The sequence below is a fragment of the Lepeophtheirus salmonis genome, chromosome 4 (assembly GCF_016086655.4).
Source record: "Lepeophtheirus salmonis chromosome 4, UVic_Lsal_1.4, whole genome shotgun sequence".
NCBI classification, from domain to species: domain Eukaryota; kingdom Metazoa; phylum Arthropoda; class Copepoda; order Siphonostomatoida; family Caligidae; genus Lepeophtheirus; species Lepeophtheirus salmonis.
In genome coordinates this window covers 27,298,445-27,324,837 of record NC_052134.2, presented here as the reverse complement: position 1 = coordinate 27,324,837, position 26,393 = coordinate 27,298,445, and the positions used below count along the sequence as shown (strand labels likewise).

The following is a 26,393-nucleotide window of genomic DNA, read 5'->3' as shown; positions in this document are numbered from 1 at the left end:
ATCTTTTAAAAAAACAATATGACTCTAAACTTGCATATTTAACGTTATATCCAACATACCCACGAAGATATAGATATTGGGGGTAAGCTCAATTTGTAGATAATTAAAGGAATGCTGGGAACCTTACAGAATGGGTTGATGAACCAATGTAGGTTTTTTTTATTCAAAGCCGAGGCATAATCAATAAACCCAGAAACGAATCTTTCTTATAGATATAAATGCAATATTTGTTATATTTACAAGAACATTTGCTATCGGTAAATGCGAAAAGATATTATTTTAAATGAATAAATAATTTTAGATTATAGCTTATTGAAGAGACCTTTTCATTATTGAAATTAGACCCAATGCTGCAAGTCACGCAATTTAGAATCCCCAAATCACCTTTCCAGGTAGTGTGGTCCTAAATTCCAAAAAGAAGTAATTCAGACATGTCAAACTTTTCGTTCTGATATGAAAGACAATTAAGCATAGATGCACTAAAAAGTTTTTTTTAGTGTTTATTCATACGTGAATAACAGCTTTTTTTTCAACAGCTTGTACATCATGGCAAAAATTCTAAAATGTAATGCAAACGGGTCGTTAAAATAAAATAGAGACATGGACATAAAATCAACCAAATGTTTCTTAACAATTTAGCGAAAACTTTGTCTCAGAAAGTCAGAAAATACAAAAAGCTTAGTCTTTATGCTTAACAATGATTTATTGATAATGACTTAATGTGTTATTCATATTTTTTGACAAAAAGTTATCGAGTAAACATTTTGGATAATATTGATTAGCGATAAATCTATACAAAGGTTAATGACGTACTTATATTGGCTTTTCATGAAATATATCAAAAAATAATGTAAGGAAAATGTAAAATTGAAAAAGTATGAATGAAAGAAAATAAAAGATTTTTGTTTCAAATTTAATGGAAAAGCACTTTGGATAAATGAGGATTGAGATTCACAAATAAGGATAAAAGCCAATAAACATTTTTGAACAATATTTGTCAAATCTGAATTCCTAGAAATTGATTGATTTATATCATTGTTTGTTTTAAAGAAAATGTTTCATTTATACACATTTATAATAATAATATTATATTTTTCATTGGATTAGAAAGCTATAAGATTGCACAATCTTCTTGATCTCAGATTAAAAAAAGTTGAAGTTATGTTTTGTTTGGTTTGGATCTTGAAATACTAGACCGGTGATGGATCACTATAATTTTGTAATTCTAAAGTGATTTGGTAGAAGTTAGGTCTGAACGGGTTTCGTTGTAAAATTCGGTCATCACACAAAAAACAGTTTTGATCGCTTCTACACAAAAAAAAATCCTTTTGTCTTATAAAAAATAGTTTTCATATTTTTTTCCGGTTTACACTTTTAACTTTGGTCTATGTTGACCAAAATATTAATACATATTGGTACAGAAAAATTACTTAATACCGGACTGGGAAAAAAGGTCTTAAACTGGACTCAGCACTAATAATAAGACCAATTCATTTGAGAATAACAAAAAGACTGAAATGAGATTTTATTTCAAAGTCCCTTTTGGCAAATAATTGACTTTTGATTTGATTAATGATCATCCTTCTATTATATGTAACTTTCTAGAGTTATTTATTGGATTGGCTAGATATTTTTATTGATTGAATTTAAGTAACTTTTAACAAATGAAAAAGACTGATGGTCTCATACAAATAAAAATAAAGATCTCAATCAAACATCTAAGTTCAGACTTATATTTTTAACTGATGGATTCATTTTTAAGGGGTTTAACTATCGAAATGTTGATTGGTCTATGGATATTAAAGAGGTTGAAAAATATTATAAGCTTACGACTTGGACTTCTAAGTTACTACGCATACTTTATTAAATTTTAGATCACTTTTTAACAAATTTTGTCACAAACGTTTCAATTTTATCGGAGAAGTATATACAAAGTATCTTTCATATCACTCTATACACTAAAGTTGTAAGTAATAAAAATATATTTCATCAAGAAAAATTTTCTAACACCCTTTTTAATTTTTACACAGGATATACAATATTCATTAATGTATTATTTGTATATAGGGGGGGACTACAGAAAAGTCTTAAAACTATGGAAATTTTAAATTAATAATGGACTTAAAACGAAATTAGAGGACTTGAACAGGTTTAAATAAAATTGTTCTAGGGACAAGGACTTTGACCCATTATGAAATGTTTGAGCATCGATTAGAACATGCAATATAAGACACTTTTCACACTTCTCCTGTTATGTAATTGTTTAACTACATTTTATAAGGAAATAAACTTTATATTAAGTTGGATACTAAAATATTTGGTCCATTAACCGTCTGGATGTACTTCAAAGTCTCTTTTTAAATAAAGAAGTGCTTTATGCATTATTGTAAAGTGAAGACAAAATAATATGTGAGAACTTTGCGTACTGGTTCTATTTGACATATTGTGTAAAAGGGAACAAAGTTCCCTCCCCTTTTATGTATATATATTTATCTTTGGTACAATATTTGGTACTTTGGCTAAAAATATATAAAAGGGAATGGATACCCTCACAGGCGAAGAAGGATCCAGAAACCTCACTAATCAGGTTGATGAGTTTACGGGATTATAGCTTCAAAAAGATAAAATCGACAAAAACATTTATTATACTAATTTTGTAAAAAATAGTTAGTATCATTTTTTTGGGATTGTAAAAAAAAACCCAAAATTTATTTTTTGATAGTCATATATATTATTTATTAATTGTAATCAAGATAAAATAATATATAATTCATTTTCAAATGCTAAAATGTTTGTATCAATTTGTTAGTTACCTTGATTTTTATCTACATCGTTCTTTCATGTCGAAATATAGTAATAAATCGTAGTTATACCCTAATAATATGATTTTTTTTAAAGCTTTAAAGGGCAAACCTTTGTCTGATGAAAGTATTCATGCACATATTTGTGCTCTACTGTTTAAAAAACAATAATATATTGAGGTTTTAGCCTGAAGGCACTCCTGGACCTTGCTTTTGTTGCATAGTGTTATATAATTTATTTAATGAAATGAAATAATGATGATTTTTACACTTTTTTTATTTTAAATTGATTAATAGTTGAACTTTTAAGTCCATTTTAAAATTGACTAATTCCATAACAAACCAGAAACTTTATAAAATTGAGAAAAAAGTTCCTGGATAAAAAGGCACAGGGGCGTCCGTAAGATTATATATTTTTATTTTTTGAGGGGGGCGGGGAGAGGTATATATTATTTAGGGAGGAAGGGTTTGGTTTTTGGAAAAATATCTAAAAATAAAAAAATTGGAAATAAGTTTAAAGTATTAAATCATTATTAAAAAATCTACAGCTATTCATAAAAATAAAATTTTAAATATTTAATTTTTTGAAAAAAAAAATTAAATTAAATTTTCTGGTGAAAAGTAAAAATTCCTTAATTTGGGGGGAAGGAGGTTATAGATTATTAAAAGTAATGCCATGCTTATCGGTGTACTGAATGACGATTGGTTGAATTCAAATTGTCTTTTATAAAGCTGTGAACAATTCCCTTCAATAATTCCATAGTTATGAAGAATCACCTCACTGCCAATTGATTTTGAGTCTTTTTTTTTTCAAGTTTCATTTAGGAAGAAAGATTGCAATACACAGTAAACGTAATAACGTGGTTATCAGCGCCCTTAATGTTAATTTGTGATTTTTAATTAGCTTTTGTTCAGCTGTGAACAATTTCCAAGAATGATTAATTGATAATAGTTCCATAGTATTTGAAGAATTGAATAACTACCAATTGATTTTGGCCCTTTTTTTGTATTTTGTTAGAAAAAACAAATGCAAAATAGAACCAAGGTAGCGACGTGTAAGAGTAGTCATCAAATGAGACACATTAAAAGTTCAAACAAATTAACTAATAAAATAGAGTCCATTGAGCATTCAAGGAGCTCAAATACAACTAACCATAACTTATTTATTTTGAGGTTTTCTATAAGAATAAAAGTCAAGAGAATAGGTAATTAACTCAATATTTGTTTCTTTTTTTAATGTCCGACTATTCTTTTTTAGCTTGATGATAGAAATGATAGTGATAAAAATTATTATTTTACTCATTACCTAATTATAACTACTTTTATTGTGTAAATATTTCTTGGCAACATTTATCATATATTCTTCTTACATTCCTTTTTGTTTGTGTAAGTAATTCCTTTAAATAAAATACCATAAAGTAAAATCACAAACGTCTCAAATCGGAATAACTCAGAAACCTTTCTGCAACCGCCATAATCATTTAGTTTATGGGTTTTACGTCAAGTGTCGATTTTTTACTATAATAAACGAATACCAATATTGATATAATATTTATAATGAATTAATATTATTAATAATAATATAGAAGAGGCAATATTGATACAGTTTAGATAATATCGTCAAAGAAAGTCTGAATCCTGTTCCTTTTTAGGAATTACCGGATTCAACCCGTGAATTGTTTCCAAATATGTCATTCAGATAATAATCCTTAAATATTAGTTTAAAGCCTGTCAGGATAAGTGATATGTTAAGTAATGAGAAAGCAGGACCCACGATCTGTCATTTCATTACTCAGCGAACAAAATTCTACAAGTTACAAAAAATTAAATATAAATACTCTAGTGTCTATGTCACACTTATTTAATCAAAATTTCCCAAACAAATGATATTTCTAAAATTTTTGGTCCCCTTTCCAATCAACTCTTGATTGTTGTTATAGGTATGTACAATTAGTCGTTCATGTCAAGATGAGTTAGTCTGAAAGTGCATAAAGAAATGACGAGTTTCAACATCGAAAGTTATATCTAAATATATATTTTTGATTAATAATTCATTCTTCAAATTTAAAAATTTCCCAAGATCGAAATATGTCAAACTTATTAGAATTTGAACCATACCTCAAAAAATGGTCATAGTTTTTTTATTATACCTTTAAAAAAAGGACATTAAGTTTTTTATATTTTTGGTAATTTTTAAGTTTAAAAGCTTTTTTAAAGAATTGGTGTGGGAGATAGGGATAACTGGGTGGAATAAATGTCAAATTCCAATTTCAAATTATTCCAGAAACATTTCAAAATATCTTCATCATATTTAAAACTTGAGTTATTTTTAATGAAAGTTGAAAATGGGTGTATTCTATTAAAATGATTTACAGCAACAAGAAAATAAAATACAAAAAGTATATAAATAACTCATCTTTCAGCTAAAAGTTTGAACTTCATTTCTTTTAAATGACTTTTCTTTAAAAACGCTCCATATTTTGGTCAATTTGAAATAAGGCCATCACAATATTTCGTATATTAAACTCCTTTATTAATTGATCTTATAAGAGATACCCTTATAGAGAGGCAGTTTCATGTACAAGAATGGATACTAGGGTGCCTTCTCTCCATCAAAACTCATTGGATCTCAAAATGTAAACACTTTCCTTCGAAGAATCAAAATTACTTCGTGGTATCATTTTGTTGATAAATAAACTTTGCATTGAGTTGGATTTTTCACATTTTATTTTTTCAGTCATAATTATTGTTTCAAATTTTACCCGTAATCAGCTAATAAGATGTACTGTACTTCAAAAAGTCTCCATTACAGACCTATAGGAAGACAAAAAGAGAAGAAATAGGAAGGAAATGAGAGAAAAAGTAAGAGAGAGATAAAAGAAGTTAGACCTCAAAAAATGCCAAAGCAAATCATTTTTGAGAGCGAAATCCCGAATCTGGATCTATTTTATACACCTTCAGCTTTAAAGTTACACATAATAACATACAATATCTTATTTACTCAATTTAACCATGTTAGAAAGATTTGATATTAAGTATAGATTAGCTATTAATTAATTAGCCTCATACAAACTCAAATTTTATAACAAGGAGTTTTCATTCACTATGAATCATAACTTTTTGTGCAAACCTGTCCTTGAGAGGGTTCAAAGTCCAGACTGTTCTATTTATAGCCCACAATAACTTCAAAAGGAGTCACAGTAACAAAAGAGTAAGGGACTATTAAAAGAAAATTGACTATTATTTTCTGCTATCTGGAATAACAATAATTAATTGCACAACTATTTGTTATGTATAATTGTAAAAATTTATATATGTATATTATTGAATGTATTTTTTCGTGAAAGAAATGTGAATCTATATTAAAATAATCTTAAATAAAAATAAAAAATAAATATAGAAATAAAATATATTAGTTTACATCATATACATATACCAACATCCTAATATTTCATAGACATATTTAAATCAACTATAGTATTATTATTCAAACTTGTTGAATGAGTTAAGATACCTAAGAGATAGTTATATCAAATAACCTTTATTTGATTGAGGATACTTATATTGACTAAGATATGGCCTTTCAAAAATAATCCATTAATTTTTGTTATTTTATTGTGACAATTATTTTGATTTACTTCAAGTTTAATTTGTAGCGCTCCAATGGGTTAATAACAGTAATTTGTTCATAGAGATTGACAATAATACTCAATCTATCCTACACAATCTGTATTTCCTTGGGAACACAATGAATCTGTTGTAGTACTTATTAAACTACATTTTCCGGAAGCAAAAAATTTATTGGGTAGTAAAGAAGGTTCAATACCCAAAAAAGCTTCATCCTCTTCTGAAATATCTATAGAACAGGAATGAATACCAGCATTAAATTTATCCAAGAAACAAAGATTTTCAATGAGAGAAATGATAAGGTTTAATAATTTCAATTCAAAGTGAGTCATTATAATTTAAGACATCTTCATTGTCCTAGTGATAATTATTTTTTATTAATACGGAGCAACAATTAATTGCAGGCGTAAGCTTGTAAACGTTCCGCTATTTTGGCGTTCCTTTCATATTTTTATTTTATTTTTTAGTTCATCGTTCATCCATTATTTTTGTTCCGTTCCGATTCGATTCAGCGTTCCAATCATAAGATTGTACAAGGCATGTACAGTATACATACACTAGTGCGCTTGTTAACTGAAGTTGTATAGTTATAATGCATAAAAAGTTGGATACTCCAAATGAGATTGCTAAATTCGATTGAACGTAAAAAAGCAAAAACATTTTCTAGTATGTTTGGGGTGCCAAAGATTTTTTGTCTGAAATGTCCATGGGAATCATCAAAAACTAATTCCCGTGAAATAAATATATAAATTGTTTTCTGAGAATATTCCAAGGTTAATAGAAATACAAATATTACGCTTTTTGTAGTAATGTTAGACTTCCACCTCGTTTTTTAATAGTGACGTGAAAGAGTATATAATATTACTATTAATCATGTAATTTCCAGTATTATATTCATATGGTGTTAATGTACCACTGTTATTCCCAATGACGTCAGAATCTGTCAATCTTGTCCCGCAGTCGGTACGGTACATCAAATTGAAAATTCTACCAAGACCAATTACATGATGGTCCAACATTGTATTTATATTTACCATTGAGAATAGTGAAAATGTATCTGTTCCTTTTCACCAGTTTCGGTTATAACAGTTCAAGAACAAACAATTTGAACAGCTATCTGCCAATATCTAATGAATTTTTTTTGTTCTTATCTTGATGAATATGAAATAAAAATTGATATGATTAATTATAAATAAGATTTATTCATTCTTTTTTTCTTGTTCCTAAATTGGCGCCTACATTTCTGTATTGTTATTATTTTGTCATCATTAAGACATGGCAACAGAAAACAATTGTCTGTCAGAAAGAAAGAAATTATTTTTCCAATGAGACTGATTATAAACATAGCTTTACAAGTCATTCATTCATAGTTGAAATTAGATAATGGGAGATTGATAATCTAGACTAACAAAAATTTACATTTTTACAAACCGTATAATTAATTAAATAGAGTAGTAGGATATAAAATTAAAAAATAATTTGTTCTAACTAAATTAATATAATTTAATATTGAATCAAAGATAACGTGGAGACATTTTATTAATTTAAAATGCAAAAAATTTTTTAATTTTATTTTCTAATAACATTTTACAATAATTATATTGTTCATTTTACAAGTTCAAACTTTTACAAAATCATTTACGGTATAGAAGATGGTAGAACAAAAAAAATATTATGTTTTCAAATTGGGAAGTTGCCTTCAGAAAAGTGCACGGTATACGCTGTATACGTAGAGCGTGTTTTTGTAATTATTATCCTTTATGAATAAGAAAGACCCATTTTTAAATGTATTAATAGCAGATTATGTGTTTCTCTATAAAACTTATTAATTCAAAAAGTTTATTTGACTTCCTTGCCCTAATAAAAAGATTACTTTTTTACAAAATTAACTAATTTCACCTTGAAAATACATACAAATCCTTAATCAAATTTACAATTCTAAATATTTTTTTATTGGACCTTTACAATTTGTTAGTAATAATGCAGTACTACACTTTTAATTTCAAAGATATTTCTCTAAATTTGATTTGTGTAGGAATTATTAAAGATTAAACTTCTTATTCTTGAGCCAATAAAAAGTGGAAAATTAGATTTTTTTTTAAATTTTCAAAATCGATATATATAAACAATTAGAATTTTAAACACCCTTCAAAAGTTTTGGGAACGATTTTGACAAAAAATCAGGTTTTTCCAAGCTTGTATATATATATATAAATATGGGATAAATCCCCAAAACAACAGCTAACGTGAGCTTATTTGATAACAGCACCTTTAAGTAAAATCATGTCAATAATTCCATTGCTTGTTCAAATTCCCGTCAAATTGGTCCAAACGAAATAACTGTGCCATTTTGTTTAAACATTGATAATTTTAAAAGTAAGTCAAATAAATTGTTGTAACGTAGAATTTGGCTTGATGTCACTCTATAAATAAAAATTTAACATTTATATACAAAAAAAAACATCTCAAAGAATAATGCAAGTAAAAAAGATGTTCATTACGTAAGTAGACAATTTTATACCTATCTATATTCAGGATTATAATTACCTTATTTCATTTATATGTCTGCTACATCCACCAACCTTTATAATAGCTGGATCCAAGACCCATCGAATAAAAGAAGAAAGAGAGCTCCTCCTTTTTCTGCTCTTAGCAACTATATAAAAATTACTACTACTTTAATTTTCTTTTATTTAGACTTGCACAAACATGCTATTTTAAAGATATGTAGCCCATGAAAAATTAAAAATATTTTAATTATAGTTAGTTTATTTCAGTTCAAATTATAAACTAAAATGATTTCTATAAGCTATAACTATATACTAAGTAAATTTATATTGTAAAAGCTCCTTGTATACAATATTTTTTTTTGTGTCTGTCCATTTGATGCAAATATCATCAAATCTGCACCCCTTCTTGATATTCTTGAAAATGCAACATATACTATGTGAAAATACTGATTTTGGTAAATATAAAGCATTTTTTTAAATGTTTGCCCCTATGATTTATTCATTGTCATTGGAATTGCTAAATTGTCATGTTCCTTTTTCAACCATAAAGAAGATTGAAAACATATACTAAAATTAATTCGGTGATTTTCTTCCTAATTCCCTTTTTTAATTCGTATTTAATACACATACAATAATTCGTTTTTTTAATTTTTGTTGGTGAATTTTCAAACCAAAAACTCATACCTGAAAAAACTTTGAGACGCAGGGAAGTGAAGGAAAAAATTCACCTTACATGCAAAAATCAAACTTGCCTTACAGAGCCCAGGAATTTCGTCTGATCATAATCAAAGAAAGTCTTCCGTAAGTAACTTAAAATTTTAAACAACTTTTAAATTATATCTAATGTCTTGATCTGTCTCCGTTTTTTGTCTTTTTTAAATGCAATTTCCTTATTGTTGTTCTAAGTGAAACGAAAATTGCAACTTCTTTTTTTTTCAGATGCAACAAAAATGTATTTCCATTGGAATATTGGATTTTTAAATAAAATAAAGTTTGTAGAAATTTGTCAAGAAAATCATTTGCATATAAATTTGGTCCCATAAAAATTGATGCTTAACTGAAATATCAACTACTTTCTAAATACTTTTTAAATATTTTTTTCATTTTGTTCTCTTTTTTTTATCCATCGTCCATTTCAATTTTTAAGAAGAAATGGGACAAAACGATGCATTTTGTTCAATAAGTAGACTCTATTTATACAAATTAGTATTTTCAAAAAAACATTTTATTAAATAATTTTTCCAATAAAAAATATCAAGGGTAATTTTTTCCACAACATATTCAACTTTCTTGTTTTTGAATGTACAAAAAAAAGTTGCTACATTTTTATTCTTTTTTACAATGGCATTGAATGTTTTTACTACTATTTTTTTGTAAAATTAACGCTAAAACAGTTCTTTTCAAGAATTTCGATTAGGCAATTTATTGACAACAATAAAAATTGGACTTCTCATGAACACAATTTTTTCATTCATATATGTTGGTATTATTTGAAAGTTTATTACACTTTTTTTCAAATTCATAAGACTATGCAACAAAATGAAGGTCTCGGAACGGCCACAGACTGAAACCCACAGTTATTAAGGTTATTTAAGCTGTAGACCACAAATATAACCATTAAAACTTTCAATATACGAAGGTTTGGCCTTTAAAGCATTTTTTTCAATCAAGTTTTTAGGGTATAACTAAGCTTCAGTGCCATATTTCGACATGAAAAAGCGAAATATATGGAAATCAAAGTAAATAATAAATTGATAAAAACATATCAGCATTTAAGAAATTAATTATTTATTACGTTATTTAGATTATATTTAATAAAAAATGTATATAACCACCAAAAAAATCGAGTTAAATGAAGGACTTTCCTTATATGCTAATATATTTTTCATTATTCTTTCTTCAAATGCTTTATATCATAGCTGAACTTATAGAATAGGCCTTATATTTCAATTATACATAATGTGTGCCCAATCCTAAGTGTTATAAACATTAAAAATAAATAATTTTCACCATGGCCAATTTCATTTCCGTCTTTCTAATTGGCCAGAGTAACACTGGGTAACCCTTTGCCGTTGAATATATAAAACTCTTAAATGATTATGAGTAACACAGCATTTAGTTGGAATCGTAATATTAAAAACTTTGAAATGATTGACACATCATCTTTCCCAGAACAACTTTAAATGAAGCTTGATTGAGCTTGTTACCCCAAAGGCATATTTGAAAATCTTAATAAAATGAATCTTTTAAATAATACCTATTTTACAACCTTACTATTTGTAAATGCAGCTTGATCTTTGGTGGGATTTAGTGTTAAGTTGATGTTAAAATTTCGATTCAAATTTGGTAAGGGAGGTAACAATTAAAAATATTTTTGCGCTTAAGCATTTAAGATTTTTTAATTTTATGTATAAAAAATAAAAAGCTCCTACTTCACTGCCTAAAGTATATTATTAGTAACAATTGTATTCAAAAATGGGACTTATTACTGAATATAGTAGCTTACTTGAATCTGTTATACTGTATGAATTATATTTTGAATCATTCAAATTTTATTGAAAATATTGATAATTTAAAAATATATTTACATATCAAGGGAAAATATTTCATGCTTATCAATCAAATTGACCGAGGAGGACTTAACGTCCATCCGAGTTGATGTCTTTAATTTCCACTTTTGAATTTGAAATATTTTCGAGACTAGGAAAAAAAAGTCAATTTTAAAAGACATTACTTCCATGCCTATGCTAAAAATATTGCTAAATTGTTTTATGGAAATATTAGCAGATGAACCTCGTGCTTTTGAAATTCCGGAATCAGAATATGATGAAGATCATCACTTTCAACAATACAACTCTCTTATTAAAGTTAAATGTTGAATTACATTGCTACAAAATTTGTTTCAAAGAATGATAATACGATTGTACATAAAAATGAGAAGATCTATGCTACAGTAAAATTAAATCCAAGGAATCAAAAAGAATTAAAATTTTATAGGGAATAAATAGGAAATAAACAATTTATGTTCAAGGAACAGAATATTTTTAAAGTTCTGAATGGTTTTGTCATGAAATACGAAAACCAAAATAAGATATAACCATTAAAATAAATAAAAAATATTATGAGGAACATTTAGTTAAAATCTGTAATTTATTTATTTGAGAGAAAATTATAGGTCTTGAAAATGTCAATATTTTAGTACGGTGATAAACAATTAAGTAATTCAGACTCACTATGTTTATAAATACATTTATATTTTTGAATGACTTAGATGACTCACATTTAGTAAAAAAAACTCAAGGGGAAGGCGTGAAGAGTCTATGATGTATAGTAATTAATAGTTCGTACACAGCGTACAGCACAAATTCAGTCTCATAAATGAAATTGCTATTTAATCAGTTGGATGAAGATGTAAGTCAAGGAACCTTGGATGAAGGATAGACTCCGACTGATAGAATTGAGTACTAAACGATGTTCCACAAAGTTAGAAGTTTTTATCACAAACCTTGACGGTAGATGAGATGGGACCTGCGATCCCCAGATTAAGGCATATAAGCCTCTTCATAAAAGGATGATATCCCTGCACATCAGGCTCAAGTCTGGAAGTGAGAGGAAAGGATATCCAAACCAAAATATATAAATTCAAAGGAACAGTGGGCAGAGATAGATGAGGAGATCCATCCAGATAAATAAATTAGAAGATCAAGCCGCCAAGATATTTAATCACACTACACTAAGATCGTTTCATGAAGTTATCTTTGGCAGCCTTTTCTTCCTTATTTTTGTATTCATGGATTAGATACCTATATTTCTTATCTTATCTGATCCCTCATTGAACTAATTATAAAAGATCATTCACTTCAATGAAGCGGAAATATATTTTTAATTTATATAATTATTTTTAGAATGGTTTTATAGTTATCATATCAATTTAAAAATGGAAGGTTATGAAGCAATTTAACTTAAGTTAATACTACTAGACTAGGATAGCTAACAAAGGATAAATAGCTCTCAGTTATTATTTTTATATGGCAGGGCCCTTGGCCTTCATATCGGCCTCTATGTGATCGCTAGAGACAGTGAACGATTAAATCAAATGGCCCTATTTCAAAGGCAAGACATTTCTTCTTAACAACAGGAAATTGATATTTGGATTCCGTACAAATAAATCAATTATCTTAATCTTACATGATTCCAGTGAAATCAAGTGGACTGAGGTTTTTGGATTAATGGTAGCTAGAAATATGTTTTGCAAAATGTGGAATCAGTCTTTTCCCCAGGGAAAATTGTTATTTTCTTCAAAAAAATACGTAAAAAAGATACAGAGTATTCCAATCTAAAACTAATCCTCCCATTTTTTTTTTTTTCAATATTTCACCTTAATTGGGAGAGTATATAACTTCGAAATGTACATTGAAAAAAAAAAAAAATTTATTGTAAAGTACGTTGAAAAATATATTATTTTATAGTATGTTTGCATTTTTAAGAAACTACAAATAAATAAATAAGGTTTTTTTAAAGCAGTTCATGGTTTCCTCATTTCATTTAGGCTTCTATAAGTAGAGTAAAAAATAATATAAATAAATCAATAATATATTTAAAAGGATCTTTATCAACTTACTGGGACACGTATCTGTACACTCATCCCAAGTGACAGTTTCTCCATTGCTAGTTACCGATGTTGCACACCATCCTATTCCAAGATTGTCCTTTCCAGTACAACCTTTATACTCAATTCCACAATAGAAGAAGGGAAGAATGCAATCATAACCAGTTAGTGTCTGGCATACTGTTGAGGGTGGAATTGTGGCCACTATAGAAATAATCAATAATGATCAAGCAAAAAAAATGCAAAAAATGAAGGGAATACCGGGGCAACTCGTAGAACAGTAATCGAATTGAAGAACAAATCCATTTTGGTCAACTGAGGTTGCGCACCAGAATCGGTCATCGTCGACGTCGGTACAGCCACTATATGTTCTGGCCTCATAAGTGTAAGGAAATATGCATCTCTTGCCTCCCAATGTTTTGCATTCTACCAGTAAATAGAGCATTACTATTAATCATCTACAAAAAAGACAGACCCTATACTTACGGGAACTTGGGGTCGAGAGAGGGGTTGTATTTACCACAGTAGATAAAGTAGTTTTCGTTGAAAGGCGATTTGTGGTTTTGGTGGGAGCAGCACTAGTTTTTGTTGGAATAGGATTCGTGGTTTTGGTGGGAGCAGCACTAGTTTTTGTTGGAATAGGAGTCGTGGTTATGGTGGGAGCAGCACTAGTTTTTGTTGGAATAGGAGTCGTGGTTATGGTGGGAGCAGCACTAGTTTTAGTAGGAGTTGGATTGGTGTTTGGAGTAACAGTAGTTGTTTTGAAAGGAGTAGTTGATTTGGTAGCTGTTGGAAGTGTGGTTTTGGTGGGTGGGGCAGCTGTATTAGTTGACTTGAGGGGAACGGTTGATTTTGTGGCTGGTTGAAGGGTTGTTTTGGTAAATATAGGAGGGGCTGTAGTAGGTGTTTTAGCAGCATTGGTACTCTTTGTGGCAGGTGGTGGAGTAGTTTTTGTAAGTTGAGCTGAAAGTTCATTCATGCTGAGTTAGAAACACTTATTCTTATGTACTTAATGTCGTCCTTACCTTTTACAAAGGGTTCCTGTATCAAAACAATCATGATGATAGCTTTCCAAACAAGACTTGTTCCTCTCATCATTTTGTAAGCTCTTAGAATCCTGAATTGATACTGACTTTTTCAATCCAATAGATTTGCAAAGAAACATTTGTCTTTGAATATAACACATGTTTTATTTTTATTTTTTGAATTGAGAGCTCTATTGTAATTAAACATATCTGATTTACTACACTACAAACGACCTCCTTTAATTTAAATATATTATTATTTTGATTTTATTTAAGATATGGTAAAAGTAATTATGACAAATAGAACTGCAATGTATCGAAAGAAACTCATTTACAAAGAAAAATATAAGTTCAACATCCAAAAATAGGTTTTATGACAACATGATAATGTCATCTATTCTTCTTCATCAAAAATCTTAAAATATAACGTTGTGTGAAGTTGTACAAAAATATTCCAGTTATTTTATAAATACTCAATTGCATACATAGCTTTTTTGAAAAAAAAAAAATTTAAAGACCTATGGAAATATTTTCAGTGAATTGATATTTTTATTTTTTGAAAAAATTACCTTTCATAATATGTACTCAAATTGTACCTAAGAATTTAATAACGTTATGTAAATTATAAGTTAATATGCCTATTCCAGATAGAAAATTGAAATTAAATAATTTTTAGGAGTACATCTTGTTCAAGCTTTTTTTTTTCTAAATATATACTAATTAGGGGGTTTTCACTCTTTTTGGTGTAATAGACCAGTTTTATCATTTGAAAATTGGAGATCGATATATATATTATATCGGTCTTTAGAATTAATGACGCAATTTTCATATTTTGAATTTAAGGCTGTTCACACCAGATGGGGGGAGGCATTGTCCAAGTTTTTTATAAATAAGATATTTATGGAAGGTTTATTTCTTTTAACTATTATAAAAGTTTACTCTGCCCGTATATTTCCTCTATATCTAAAACTGTCGAAGTTCCTGCTGAAACACAAATCTCATATTAAGAAATATACGTGGCCGCACTTATTGTTAGTGCAGCTATTCTGCACTAAAGTGGCTTTTAAAAATAAAATATCTTTCTAATTACAATCTACATTAATGAAATCAAAGTAGTTTTTTTTTGTTTTTTTTAAATCTAATTTTTAAGTGTGAACTTTGAACTGTGTGACTACTTCCTCTAAAAGCTAGCAATGTAGCAAGGAGTGTGTGTATCAAAGCACAGAGCTTAATGTTAAAAAAGAAAAGAAGCAGGGGAGTACATTTTTATATTAAAATCAAAGTTTGTCAGTCCTTGTAACGACGACTGATATCTCTGAGCAATGCTGGCTATTCCCACTGGTAAATAAATTCATAAAAATTCAAACTATTTTCGTGATCCAATATTTAATATGTGAGTTAATAAAAAAATTAGATTCTTTTGAATTTAAAGGATATATATACCTATTTGAATTTTAATGAGAATTATCTTAAAATATTGACTCAAAGTTAATACAAAATGAAATGCATGACTAGATATAGGACTATGGATATATAGATAGAGATAACATGATCAAATATCCACTTTAATGCTATAACGCTTCGTTGGTTTATCACATATTGGAAATCAAAAATATTTTTGACCGTTATGAGAAGTACATAATACATTTATCTTCGTTCTAGGCATTATATTTTATGTATTCTCATGCAAGAATACGGAAGAATCAAGTCATAAGGAAAGAATGTGTTTCTTTGGCCTACTGAGTTTATGTACATTTACATACTTAATTTTATATGGTCATATAGAAAAGTAGTAAATATTTTGGATTCAAAGATACTGTTCCAAGTTGTTAAGTTTTACGTCCAATAAAAAATCTGATGGATATCCCAGAATTAGATAAATAACTTTGGAAAAGTATGTCCTTCCTACAGCTTTGTTTCGACATTTTTAGATCTGTTATTATAGATACAAATGGACAACTGCAAGAACATATGTATTTGGTTCAGATACTCTGAGTTGGTTTTTTTAACATACACTCAGCAAATTTAACCAAAACATATTTAAATTCATAAGCTATTGCTTGAGTATATTTATAATCTATCTAAATGAGTATTACTTCCCCCGCAGGCTAAAAAAAACAAAATAAAAGAGTTGCAATACTGCCTGCCATATGTTGTAATAAAAGTTAATATATTTGTAAGAAAAAAAGAGGGGGGTGGGGGGAAGGTCAGAGTAAACATTTTAACTCTAGTTGTAATTTCCCCCAAAAGTCAGGACTAGTGTTGTGTTGGCCATTATTTAGGACTAAAGACTATAGTCCTATCCAATTAAGTTCTGCATATCAGTCCTTAAATAATACAGTTTGCTCTTTAATGAGGTCACCCAATTATTTATTTTCTAAATAAGTTGTAGTACTGACAGTCAAAAGGATCAACAGTCTTAAGAACTTTTCTTAGGAATGGACTAATCTGGACCGAATAAAAAAGGACTGACACAACACTATCAGTATGGTAAGAGGGGGGGTTGTTGATATCAAATTCATTTTTAGCCCTACTTTTCGGATACAAGAGCATATTCTAAGCCCTCTAAACAAATAATTTTAGAATATCTGGCCAAAAACCGCTCCTAACACAAAAAAATTACTTTTTCTTAAAAATATTCATTTTATCAAAATTTACTGTATTTTTTTTCGAGATATTAATCGAGTATTTACCTTGTAGATAATAAATTTTAAATCAAGATGTAATTTATACGAAAGGATCAACCCAACCAGTGGGGCCATGAGGTGTAGGGCTCCTTACTTCTTTGCAATTTGTATATGTACTACAATATTTCTGGAAATGAATAATAGTAATACAGAAATTCTTTTTTGGCTTAGACATAGGGTCAAAATATATAAATATATATATTGCGTTCCTAACGACAGCCATGAGCCAACTAGTAGACAAAAACAGTTTAACTTTTTTATCAATTGAAACATAATTTATTGTGGAGGTTTACACCTGCGCTTTGATTATGTACGTTGATTTTATATTTGGTCCATTTACTCAAAATATAGCCGTGAACTTTAGTTTGCTTTGTCATTTGAGAGAGTCGATTTTCCCAAGGTTTATTGAATAGCGACATATGTTTTATATGTCTATTTAATATCATCTTTCTGATCTTATTTTTTTCCTCGCAAAAATACTACCCAAATATGTAGTCACGATATAAGTTGGGCTAAAGTTGATTTTGCTTATTTTCATAAATTAACACCTTACCCCTACTCTAAAGTCTCCTATGTTTTTTACAAACTTGAAGGACTTTCAGGCTCTTTTCAGGGTAATGCCGGCCAATATAGTTAAGAAAAAGTACTTTTTGATCAAAGTTTGTCATTTTTAGGCCTCTTGTATCCTCGGAAATATGATACTAGAGTAAAAAATTGTACTTTTGATATATGGTTTGTAACTTATAAATACTTTTTACAAGTTAAAAAAGCCTGTAGCCCTTGAGGCCTAAAAGTTACACAAAGTCAGTTTTTTCTGGTGTTCCCAGTATAAACGGTCTTTCTGCTAAGGGAGAACAATATTAATCCGAAAATTGGATAGTCTAATGTATGTTATCAAAATATGTAAGGCTTTTTTTGAGGTTTCATTCAGATAAAATAGTTCTTTTGATGATGCTCATTTTTAGGGTTGTAATTTTTTTCCCCCCTCAAAAAACATCATTTATCTTTGAAGCATGTGGTTTTTGTTCCCCACTTATCGCAACTACATAGATGTATTTGTATACTTTCATAAATATGCTTATGAACAAGTTCCTTCTTTATATATATAATAGATATCCTAAGGCACATATTTATGAATGTGGAATGTACATATCTCAAGTGAGACAAGACAAGCTTTTCAAGGAATAACGTAAGAACATTAAAATGATATTTTGCTTTAAATTTAGTATTTTATTTCATAAACTTCAAAACATACACACGATTTTATAATGACATATCTTTATAACGTTGTTATATTACAACTATGATTATGGTTAAAAAATTATTTACATCTACATGAGTATGAAATATACTTCTTAAGCAACCCAGTTAATGTCTATTTTTACATTTACATATCATACGTGTAGAAATGACGTTATAACGATTTATGACAAAAAAAAAAGATAGTTTGTATATGTTTTTTAAAGGTTTGTACTAATTTTTGGGGTTTTATTTCTTGGGAGAAAAAAAATTTAATATACATAAAAGTAGGTATTTGTTACTTTTTAACTCTAGTAATTTATTAACATAAAATTACATTGATTAAGTTTCGATTCATTTTGACCGTACTGAATAAATTTAATCTAAACAATCAAACACAATAATAAAAATATGGGGCATCAATTAAATTGTTCTCAGGCTCTGAAAGGTCCTCTATATCTGAGATATAGAACATATTCCTCTACATTTATATTGTCCAAACTAATGTTAAGTTTCTTCACCTGAAAATTTTTTGTAGCTCATTTTCGTTGCTTATGACAAAGAGTTCAATTAATAAGTGAATATTAGCTATTTATCAACACACACTTTGATGGCTGGTCTTGCTTGGCAGTCAAATATTTGAGAAAAAAATAGCAGACAAAAACTAAACATTAAAGAGACACGTTTATTTGGTATCTGAACCCCATTTTAAGTCTCCGGATCAAAAGGATCATTAATGGCACAGTTGCATAAAAACATTGGTTATCCATTACATGTATTTTCCAAGTGTTTTTTTTTGCCATCTAGTACTTGACGAATAACATTTTTATATGTACCCATTTTATCTATAACATTTCTTTAATGTTATAATTTTTTTTTTAAAGGTTACACAAATAGGATATAAAATGTATATATTTAATTATATATTTATAAATGGTGAATTTAATGATATAGATACGTAAAGTTTATAAGGTAGGTACAATATAGATTTTAAGAAAACATTAAAATTTGCATAAATTGTGTTTTGAACTTGGTAGCAGTAAAATTTAAAGTAATTTTCATGTGTTATGCATTAGTAAAAAAGGTTTTTTAATGTGTAGCAATTTTGTACTACTACAAGAAGGTTATCAATAATTTAAAGAAAAAATAGTTATTGCCCAACCCTATTTATATATGTGTCCCCAGATGCTCTGTACAGGATGTAAATTTTTATCCATTATTAAATCAACAATTACGCCACAAATGTAGCGTCGCTCTCCGTTTATTATAAGTATTTTGAGGTCGGTGATAACACTTTAATGTTAAAATTAATACACTTTTTAATATTTCTTGATCTTTATCAAATTTATTATTTAAGAGATTAAATAATAATTAAATACGAAAAAAAATGTATATTAGTTCAAATATAGGCCATTTAAAAGAAGAAAAAAATATTACTAGAGATTGAAATTTAGACACTAATCAATAAAGTAATTAAAATTGTGAGTATACGTATATGTGTAACTAACAAATTTCAAAAATGACAGGATTTTAAATTGTTGTAAGTTTGTTGTATCAATTGATAGTTAAAACTAATATAGAGCACAACGGATCATTTCTTATATGAATGACCTAATTAATGTATGTACGTATAGTAATAGAGTTAAAAGAGCTTAATTATTAAATAAATAAGTAGTAACATATGTTTGTATGTAAAAATGATTTTTTACGTAACACAAGTAAAAAAATCTTTAATGTTCCATATGAAATTAAAGTAGTGCATCTTTTTTTCGAGCACAAAAAAAGATATATAGACATTTATTAAACAACATTTAATATGTGTTAAGAAATACAAATATATATACTTTTTTTTGGTTAATCTATTTATATTATAGTATCAGAATAATTATTCATAAGTAAAAGATATTTAATTCCCTGAATAGATTCATTACACGACTGTTTTAATTCAATTCTCTCTTTTATTTTCAAAAAATTATAATAATAGAAAAATAAATCAAATAACCTTAAATTGTTCAAATGAGAAGGGAAAACAGAGTGAGCGTTTCATATTTTATAGGTAGAAGTGTAAATTCTAAGTATCTTTTAACGTATAACATTATGAGTTGTTGGCTATATGAACAGTATTTTTATTTTCCCTTGTTGTCAATATTCTTTAACTATAGAGGAGAGAACATCTAAGTTAAAAGTAATCAGGAGTATATGTGATTATAAATGGCTGATAGTAACACTTAGGAGTTGCTGAGTAGTTAGCAAGATAATCCGTAATGTTTTTTTATAAAAATGCTGTTAGATTGAGTAGATTCCGGTTCGTACTGATACATTTTGCCCTACGCAAGATTTCGCATCTTATGATACCTTAGACGACTTTCTGTTATTTCACCTTATGCCAAATGCAACGTTTTCTTCCTTTGCAGAATTTACCTTGTTAATTCAATGAACCATGAGCAAACTAAAATTACATATAATATCCATAAGGTGTTGTTATTTTTGTAGCCGGCTCTAATATAAGTATGGATTAATTGAGGGTACTAGTGTCTCCTCTATAGCTTAATGATAATTATTATCATTCAGAGAGTTCTGCAATATTTTTTTTTACAAATACAGCACCACTATACATCACCTTATTTACAAAGTAACATAAGTAAACGCTCATGCTTAGTGATGTAAGTCATTTGAATTTTTGAGGTAGACCGTTTTTTTAGGATTTGGTTATCTGAAGAATGAATTTTCTTTCCTTCAGAAGTTTTCATTATTATTTAATTCCTGAGCATAATTTCTTAAATAAATTCAACTATATTAAAGAACCTGATTAAACATTCGTGTGTGATCATAAAAGACGAAGTTCAACCCTCAAGATTTGTTGCACAGTTATAATTGTAAGTCCTTGTTGAACTCAGAGTAGAATTGAGGATCGGCAGTAGAGTAATTCTTGCCAATGTCCTTGTGAATTCCTTCTTCCCTTTTCACTACTAATTTTTAGCTGTTTATTTCAAACAGCTTGTAGCTCACTTAAAGAAGCTTTCTCCTTCCAAGCATTCTTCTAATTGACAGAGTTTTTTCTACAAAATGAAAATATAATCTATTGCTTGTGGTAGTAAGGATTCCTTTCCTTTTGTAAACAAATAATGGTGGGTTTAGGAAGCAATAAGTTGTCCTTTGATTTTCTCTGAGAATAATATCTGACGAATTATAGGTAGAGATATTACGTAATAATTATAATTATCATTTTATAATTAGTTAAGAAGTTAATTATGTTACATCACTTACTTAAATGAAGATAAGTACGTTTTTTTACCATTGTATTCCAGGTTTGAGAAATTATAAACAAAAATGTAAACAAGCTAGACATTCAAAATTGCATTTATATGCAGTCCATTTCTCTATCAACAGGTCATAAAGAGATATTGAAATCTCTACTTACATCAAGGAGTGTACCCGAGTTATAGATAAAGATGGATACCTTGCCCATTCTCATGTGCATTAGGAAAATAGGAGTAGAGAGGGGTGTTAATATCAAATTTTACTACTATTTCCTTGCTGTTTTTCCAACATAATTATTTATCTTATCAATTTCATATATTCCATAAATAAAGAAGGAATTTGTTTTACTGGGCACATACCACTGGTGGACTACTTCATTGCAAATTTATAGAGTAACGTAAATTTTAAATATAAAAAATAAATTTATTATGGGTCAAACATAGGCTCTCAAGTTCCTAAATAACTTATTTGAAATTTTTGCATCATGTGTTAATGAAACTTAGAATGGTATTATGAGTTTAATAAATGCTGTTGTATTTTAAAAGCTAGTTTTTTTTTAATTTTTTGTGTGTTCGCGGTAATGGATTTAGGTCAATTTCAAATACTAGCATCGATATATGAGTATACATACTTTTTATTTTTCATTACATGAAGTTTCAAGGTGATGTCATCCCATCTAGTGGTCAAATTTGCCAAGTTATCTCTCATTAGCACTTCCTCTTCTAGACCTACACAATTATCATCGAGAACAAAAAGGCTCCAGTTTGAGAATGAACAACAAAAAGCAGTTCATAGAGAACAAATTACACCCACCTAAAGAACTTTATGTTATATTTTTGTCAGAATCATTACACTCAGAATACTCTTTACTCAAATTTCCAAATGTTTCACTAGTCTAAATCCTTCTGAATACGAGAGGTTTATATATTGTAGCATTTGGAGTAGAAGATGATCTCTCCTTTAAAAAAATTTTATAATTGTACACAATTTAAAAATAACTCAATGTCCTATTGTTTCAATTCAGAATATAAAGTAAGCAATCAACATTGATTCCCCAATATCCTGACACTTATGTCTACGGGATACCTGAAAATAATATATAATGCGATCCCGGTACAAGCAGACTACCTTAATCCAGGATTAGATACCTCATCTCAAGAATCAAAGGTTTGAAAGAGATAAGTATTTGACACTGATGATTGATGAAATATACTCAGCTCAAACAGTAAAGTTTGTCAGTGGTAAGTTTTTTGGACATGAGAACAATAAGGCAAACTATTCTCCCCTTTATGATAAAATCAGTTGCTGAGAAGTAAATGGACATGATTACCCTCATCCTTCTGACAAATTTAATAGCGGAGTTCTTGTTTAACAAGTATAATCCTATTATTCAAATTCTGTGGTAATTTAGTTTTACTACTGTTGCACTGTCAATTGAATGAACATATTTCTGTTCAGAATAGAAAAAGGATATCAGACAAGAAATTTAATAATAGAAAAATAAAAAATCTCTATCCAATATCAAACTAATGATTAAAGGAAATATATGTCAATCCTGAATTGTTTCTTGATGTCCTCCTATTATGTAAAACAGTATCTCTTACATGGGAAATATATCAATATCAATATTATAACAATTAGTTCGTTCAAGTTATAATACTATATTACCGGGTGGTCCATTGAAATTTGAATACTTACTAGTTCAATAATTAATGAAGGGTGAAATATTAGAATTAGTTCATATTTGTATATATGTATTAAATCATTAACAATAATTACAAAACAAAACAAACCTAAACTTACGTACAAGTCGAGAAAATGACACTTTAACGAGATTGACGAATTTTCATTTGTGAACAACAATCAATTGGGCGTCTCAACAAACACTGCCTACCCCGTAAGCAAGTCCGAAAGTTGGAGAAGAAGAAGGCTGTGTCAAAAAGGCCAAACTGGCTTGGTTATTTTTTTATATCAATTGCTATTAGTCTACTACATACAGTCTTTGCCTGGCTCTTGTTTTAAAAATATTCTTGTGCATATCATTATTTTAACAAATGGAGAAACGAAATATGACAGCTCTACCAAATGAACCACCATGAAGTTGAGTACTTCTAGTGGTACAAGAACGCCAGTTTTGGAAAAGTTGTCTTAAAGGCCTTATAATTAAGGGATATATGTTATTTTTTCCACGTTTGTGTCAAAAAAAAATAGTGTTACAGGCATATAATTGGAGTTGTCTTGGAGTTTGGAAGATCCTTTTGTGCTTTTTACACTTCTTGAACGGCATACCCCTTCATTTTATCGTGACGTCGTGTCGTGTCTTGACGAGGGAGAGGAGACACAAACTTATTTGTAGGCGGAGAGATCCAGGACGACCGAGAGACAAATGAGAAGAAATCACATGGAGCAATAATATAACACTTATTAAAGGAACATTTGTATTCTTTATAATTAAGGGTGATAATTTTGCTAAGAATAGAAAAGCGTGCGAGGAGAAGAGAAGAAATACTTATGGCATCATTGATTAAATAATATACATCTTCATCTATCAATCAAGAACGTTATCATTCCCGCCTTTATTATTCAATATTAATATAATGTTAGATAATGATAGTCGATAGAGAATTGAATAAAATTCCTAAAATAACGTATCCTTCTGTCTGGATTTCTGGAAATAGAGGCCCAGGAATTTGGAAAATACTTACCGGATGAGAAACAGATGGCTTGTCGGATTTATCGATATAAATGTGCCTTTAGTCCCCTGTCTAGAATTACACGCCACTCATTATCCTCATCTCATAACAAGAGTATGGATATTCATCTATAAAATCAAGTTAACGGTGAATACATCAAGTCAGACTTTACCTTTGATCTCTCAAAGATGCTGATTGTATGTAATATAACCTTATCCATTGCTAATCATCTATGTTCAAAAAATTTATGGAGAAATACACGGGTAAACCTATCCCTTCCCGAGGAACCATTATTAAATTAATGGAGGATGTTGGTACTAATATCATTTATAGGAATACATATAAAAATGTTTTGAGTCATCCACACCAAATGACGATCAAGTTATCAGTAAAAAGTATAAAATATTTACTAATTTCGAAATGGAGCTCTGAATTTTGTACTATCTAACAGTAAGTATTCAATATGTTTTAAATCTAACCATAAAATATAATTCTATTTTAGCTAAACATATCAAGAATTATGATACACAACTCATTGAATAGCAAAAACAACTGCTTAAATGGTCACAACAACGGGGGTAATAGCTTTGGATGGTTCACAACTAGTTTGTCTGAGACTAGTTTCTTCACTTAAAGACTTGTGTATGATCATTAGGTTTTCCAATATTATAAAGTCAATAAATATTACTTTTTTTAACACTTAAGGCTTAGTTATGGTTGATAGGCTCCAAGACATGGTGTTCAGAAAACTCATAAAAGACAAAAACAACTGCTTAAATGGTCACAACAACGGGGGTAGTTACATTGGGTGTAGCATTATAATTAGAAATTGTGTATATCCTTCACAATAATAGTATGTTGTTATATAAGTATAAATAACGGGGAAAATATCTTTTTTGATGCTCTTAACAAGAAGTAATATCGCCGGACATTACTACATAATTTTCTTTGGCTCTAAATCTTTAAGATGGATTTATTTGTAACATGTTTTTTATTAGTATATTTATTGTCTAATTTTATGATTTTGACATTTACTTTATTATTAATAATTAGTTAGATTTCATCGGTAGAGATATATCTATCTTGTGCACAATTGTATATAGCAACTTCCACTTGAAGAAGAGGGGTGATTATCTTTTTGTTTAAACTTCACGTCTCGCTTGGGTTTTGCAACCTAAAGTTATGACATATTTAACTGGGCTCCGATGTCAGAACAAGAAAATATTATTTGTATCAATCTATTATTTCAATACTCTCTATATATAATGTATTGTTATTATTCAGATGATTCCAATTGTTTAATTTTGTATATTTAACTTAAATGTATGATGGTATATTTTTTTAGTATGTAGATTATATTTAATGAAAGCCTTCTTTTTTAAACTTAGAATATATTTTGGAATACTCTACTTTGTCGTTTCAATAGCTATTATTCTGAGAATAAGGTTCATAATGAATTATAATTTCATGGAGTGTGACGTTTTCAAATCTACTGTAACGGATAAAAAACGTCTAAGTCAATTATACGTAGTATATCTTCATTAAACATTTTGCTAATAAATACTTTCGTTATACCCTCAAAAATCATAATAAAGCAGCCAGATGAGAATCACATCAGTATTTTAAACAATGATACCATATGTATTTTTTCCCCCTTCTCCTTGCACGCGTTTTTCTCTACAATATTATCAACTTTATTTATAATATAAAAACCTACTCTAATATACAAAATATATGACTATTTATACTACGTAAAAGACAGTACTTTAATACATAATAAAAGAAAATACAAGACGATAAGAAGAACAAAGGGGAAGGAAATATGAAATACATTACACGTCGTGTGTATTATGTCTCTGACCAAAGCCCCACAATAATTAACATCGTATTTGAGTAATAGGCTGACTGTAAATTATAAGTCATTTATATTGTATACCTTTT

General features: G+C 28.5%; 1 protein-coding gene and 1 long non-coding RNA gene across 2 annotated transcripts; one reads left to right on the top strand and one right to left on the bottom strand.

Annotated features, from left to right (window-relative positions):
- Positions 1-13,380: 13,380 nt before the first annotated feature.
- Positions 13,381-14,691, bottom strand: LOC121116734 (uncharacterized). Its single transcript, XM_040711027.2, has 5 exons — positions 14,573-14,691; positions 14,034-14,510; positions 13,809-13,973; positions 13,560-13,751; positions 13,381-13,491 (listed from the first exon to the last, which is right to left on the bottom strand). The coding sequence occupies exons 1-5, from the start codon at positions 14,643-14,645 to the stop codon at positions 13,484-13,486; spliced, it is 915 nt and encodes a 304-aa protein (XP_040566961.1). The 5' UTR covers positions 14,646-14,691; the 3' UTR covers positions 13,381-13,483.
- Positions 14,692-24,260: 9,569 nt separating this feature from the next.
- LOC139905065 (uncharacterized) lies at positions 24,261-25,781 on the top strand. Its single transcript, XR_011779536.1, has 3 exons — positions 24,261-24,902; positions 24,955-25,094; positions 25,158-25,781. It is a non-coding gene; the product is annotated as an uncharacterized lncRNA (long non-coding RNA).
- Positions 25,782-26,393: the final 612 nt, after the last annotated feature.

What these genes read in the sequence shown, in the direction of transcription:
- LOC121116734 (XM_040711027.2), bottom strand. Translation starts at nt 14,645, where the DNA reads ATGATGAGAGGAACAAGTCTTGTTTGGAAAGCTATCATCATGATTGTT. An exon ending in TCTCTCGACCCCAAGTTCCC is followed by an intron (nt 13,974 to 14,033) that starts GTAAGTATAGGG and finishes ATTTACTGGTAG; the next exon opens with AATGCAAAACATTGGGAGGC. An exon ending in CTGTTCTACGAGTTGCCCCG is followed by an intron (nt 13,752 to 13,808) that starts GTATTCCCTTCA and finishes TTATTTCTATAG; the next exon opens with TGGCCACAATTCCACCCTCA.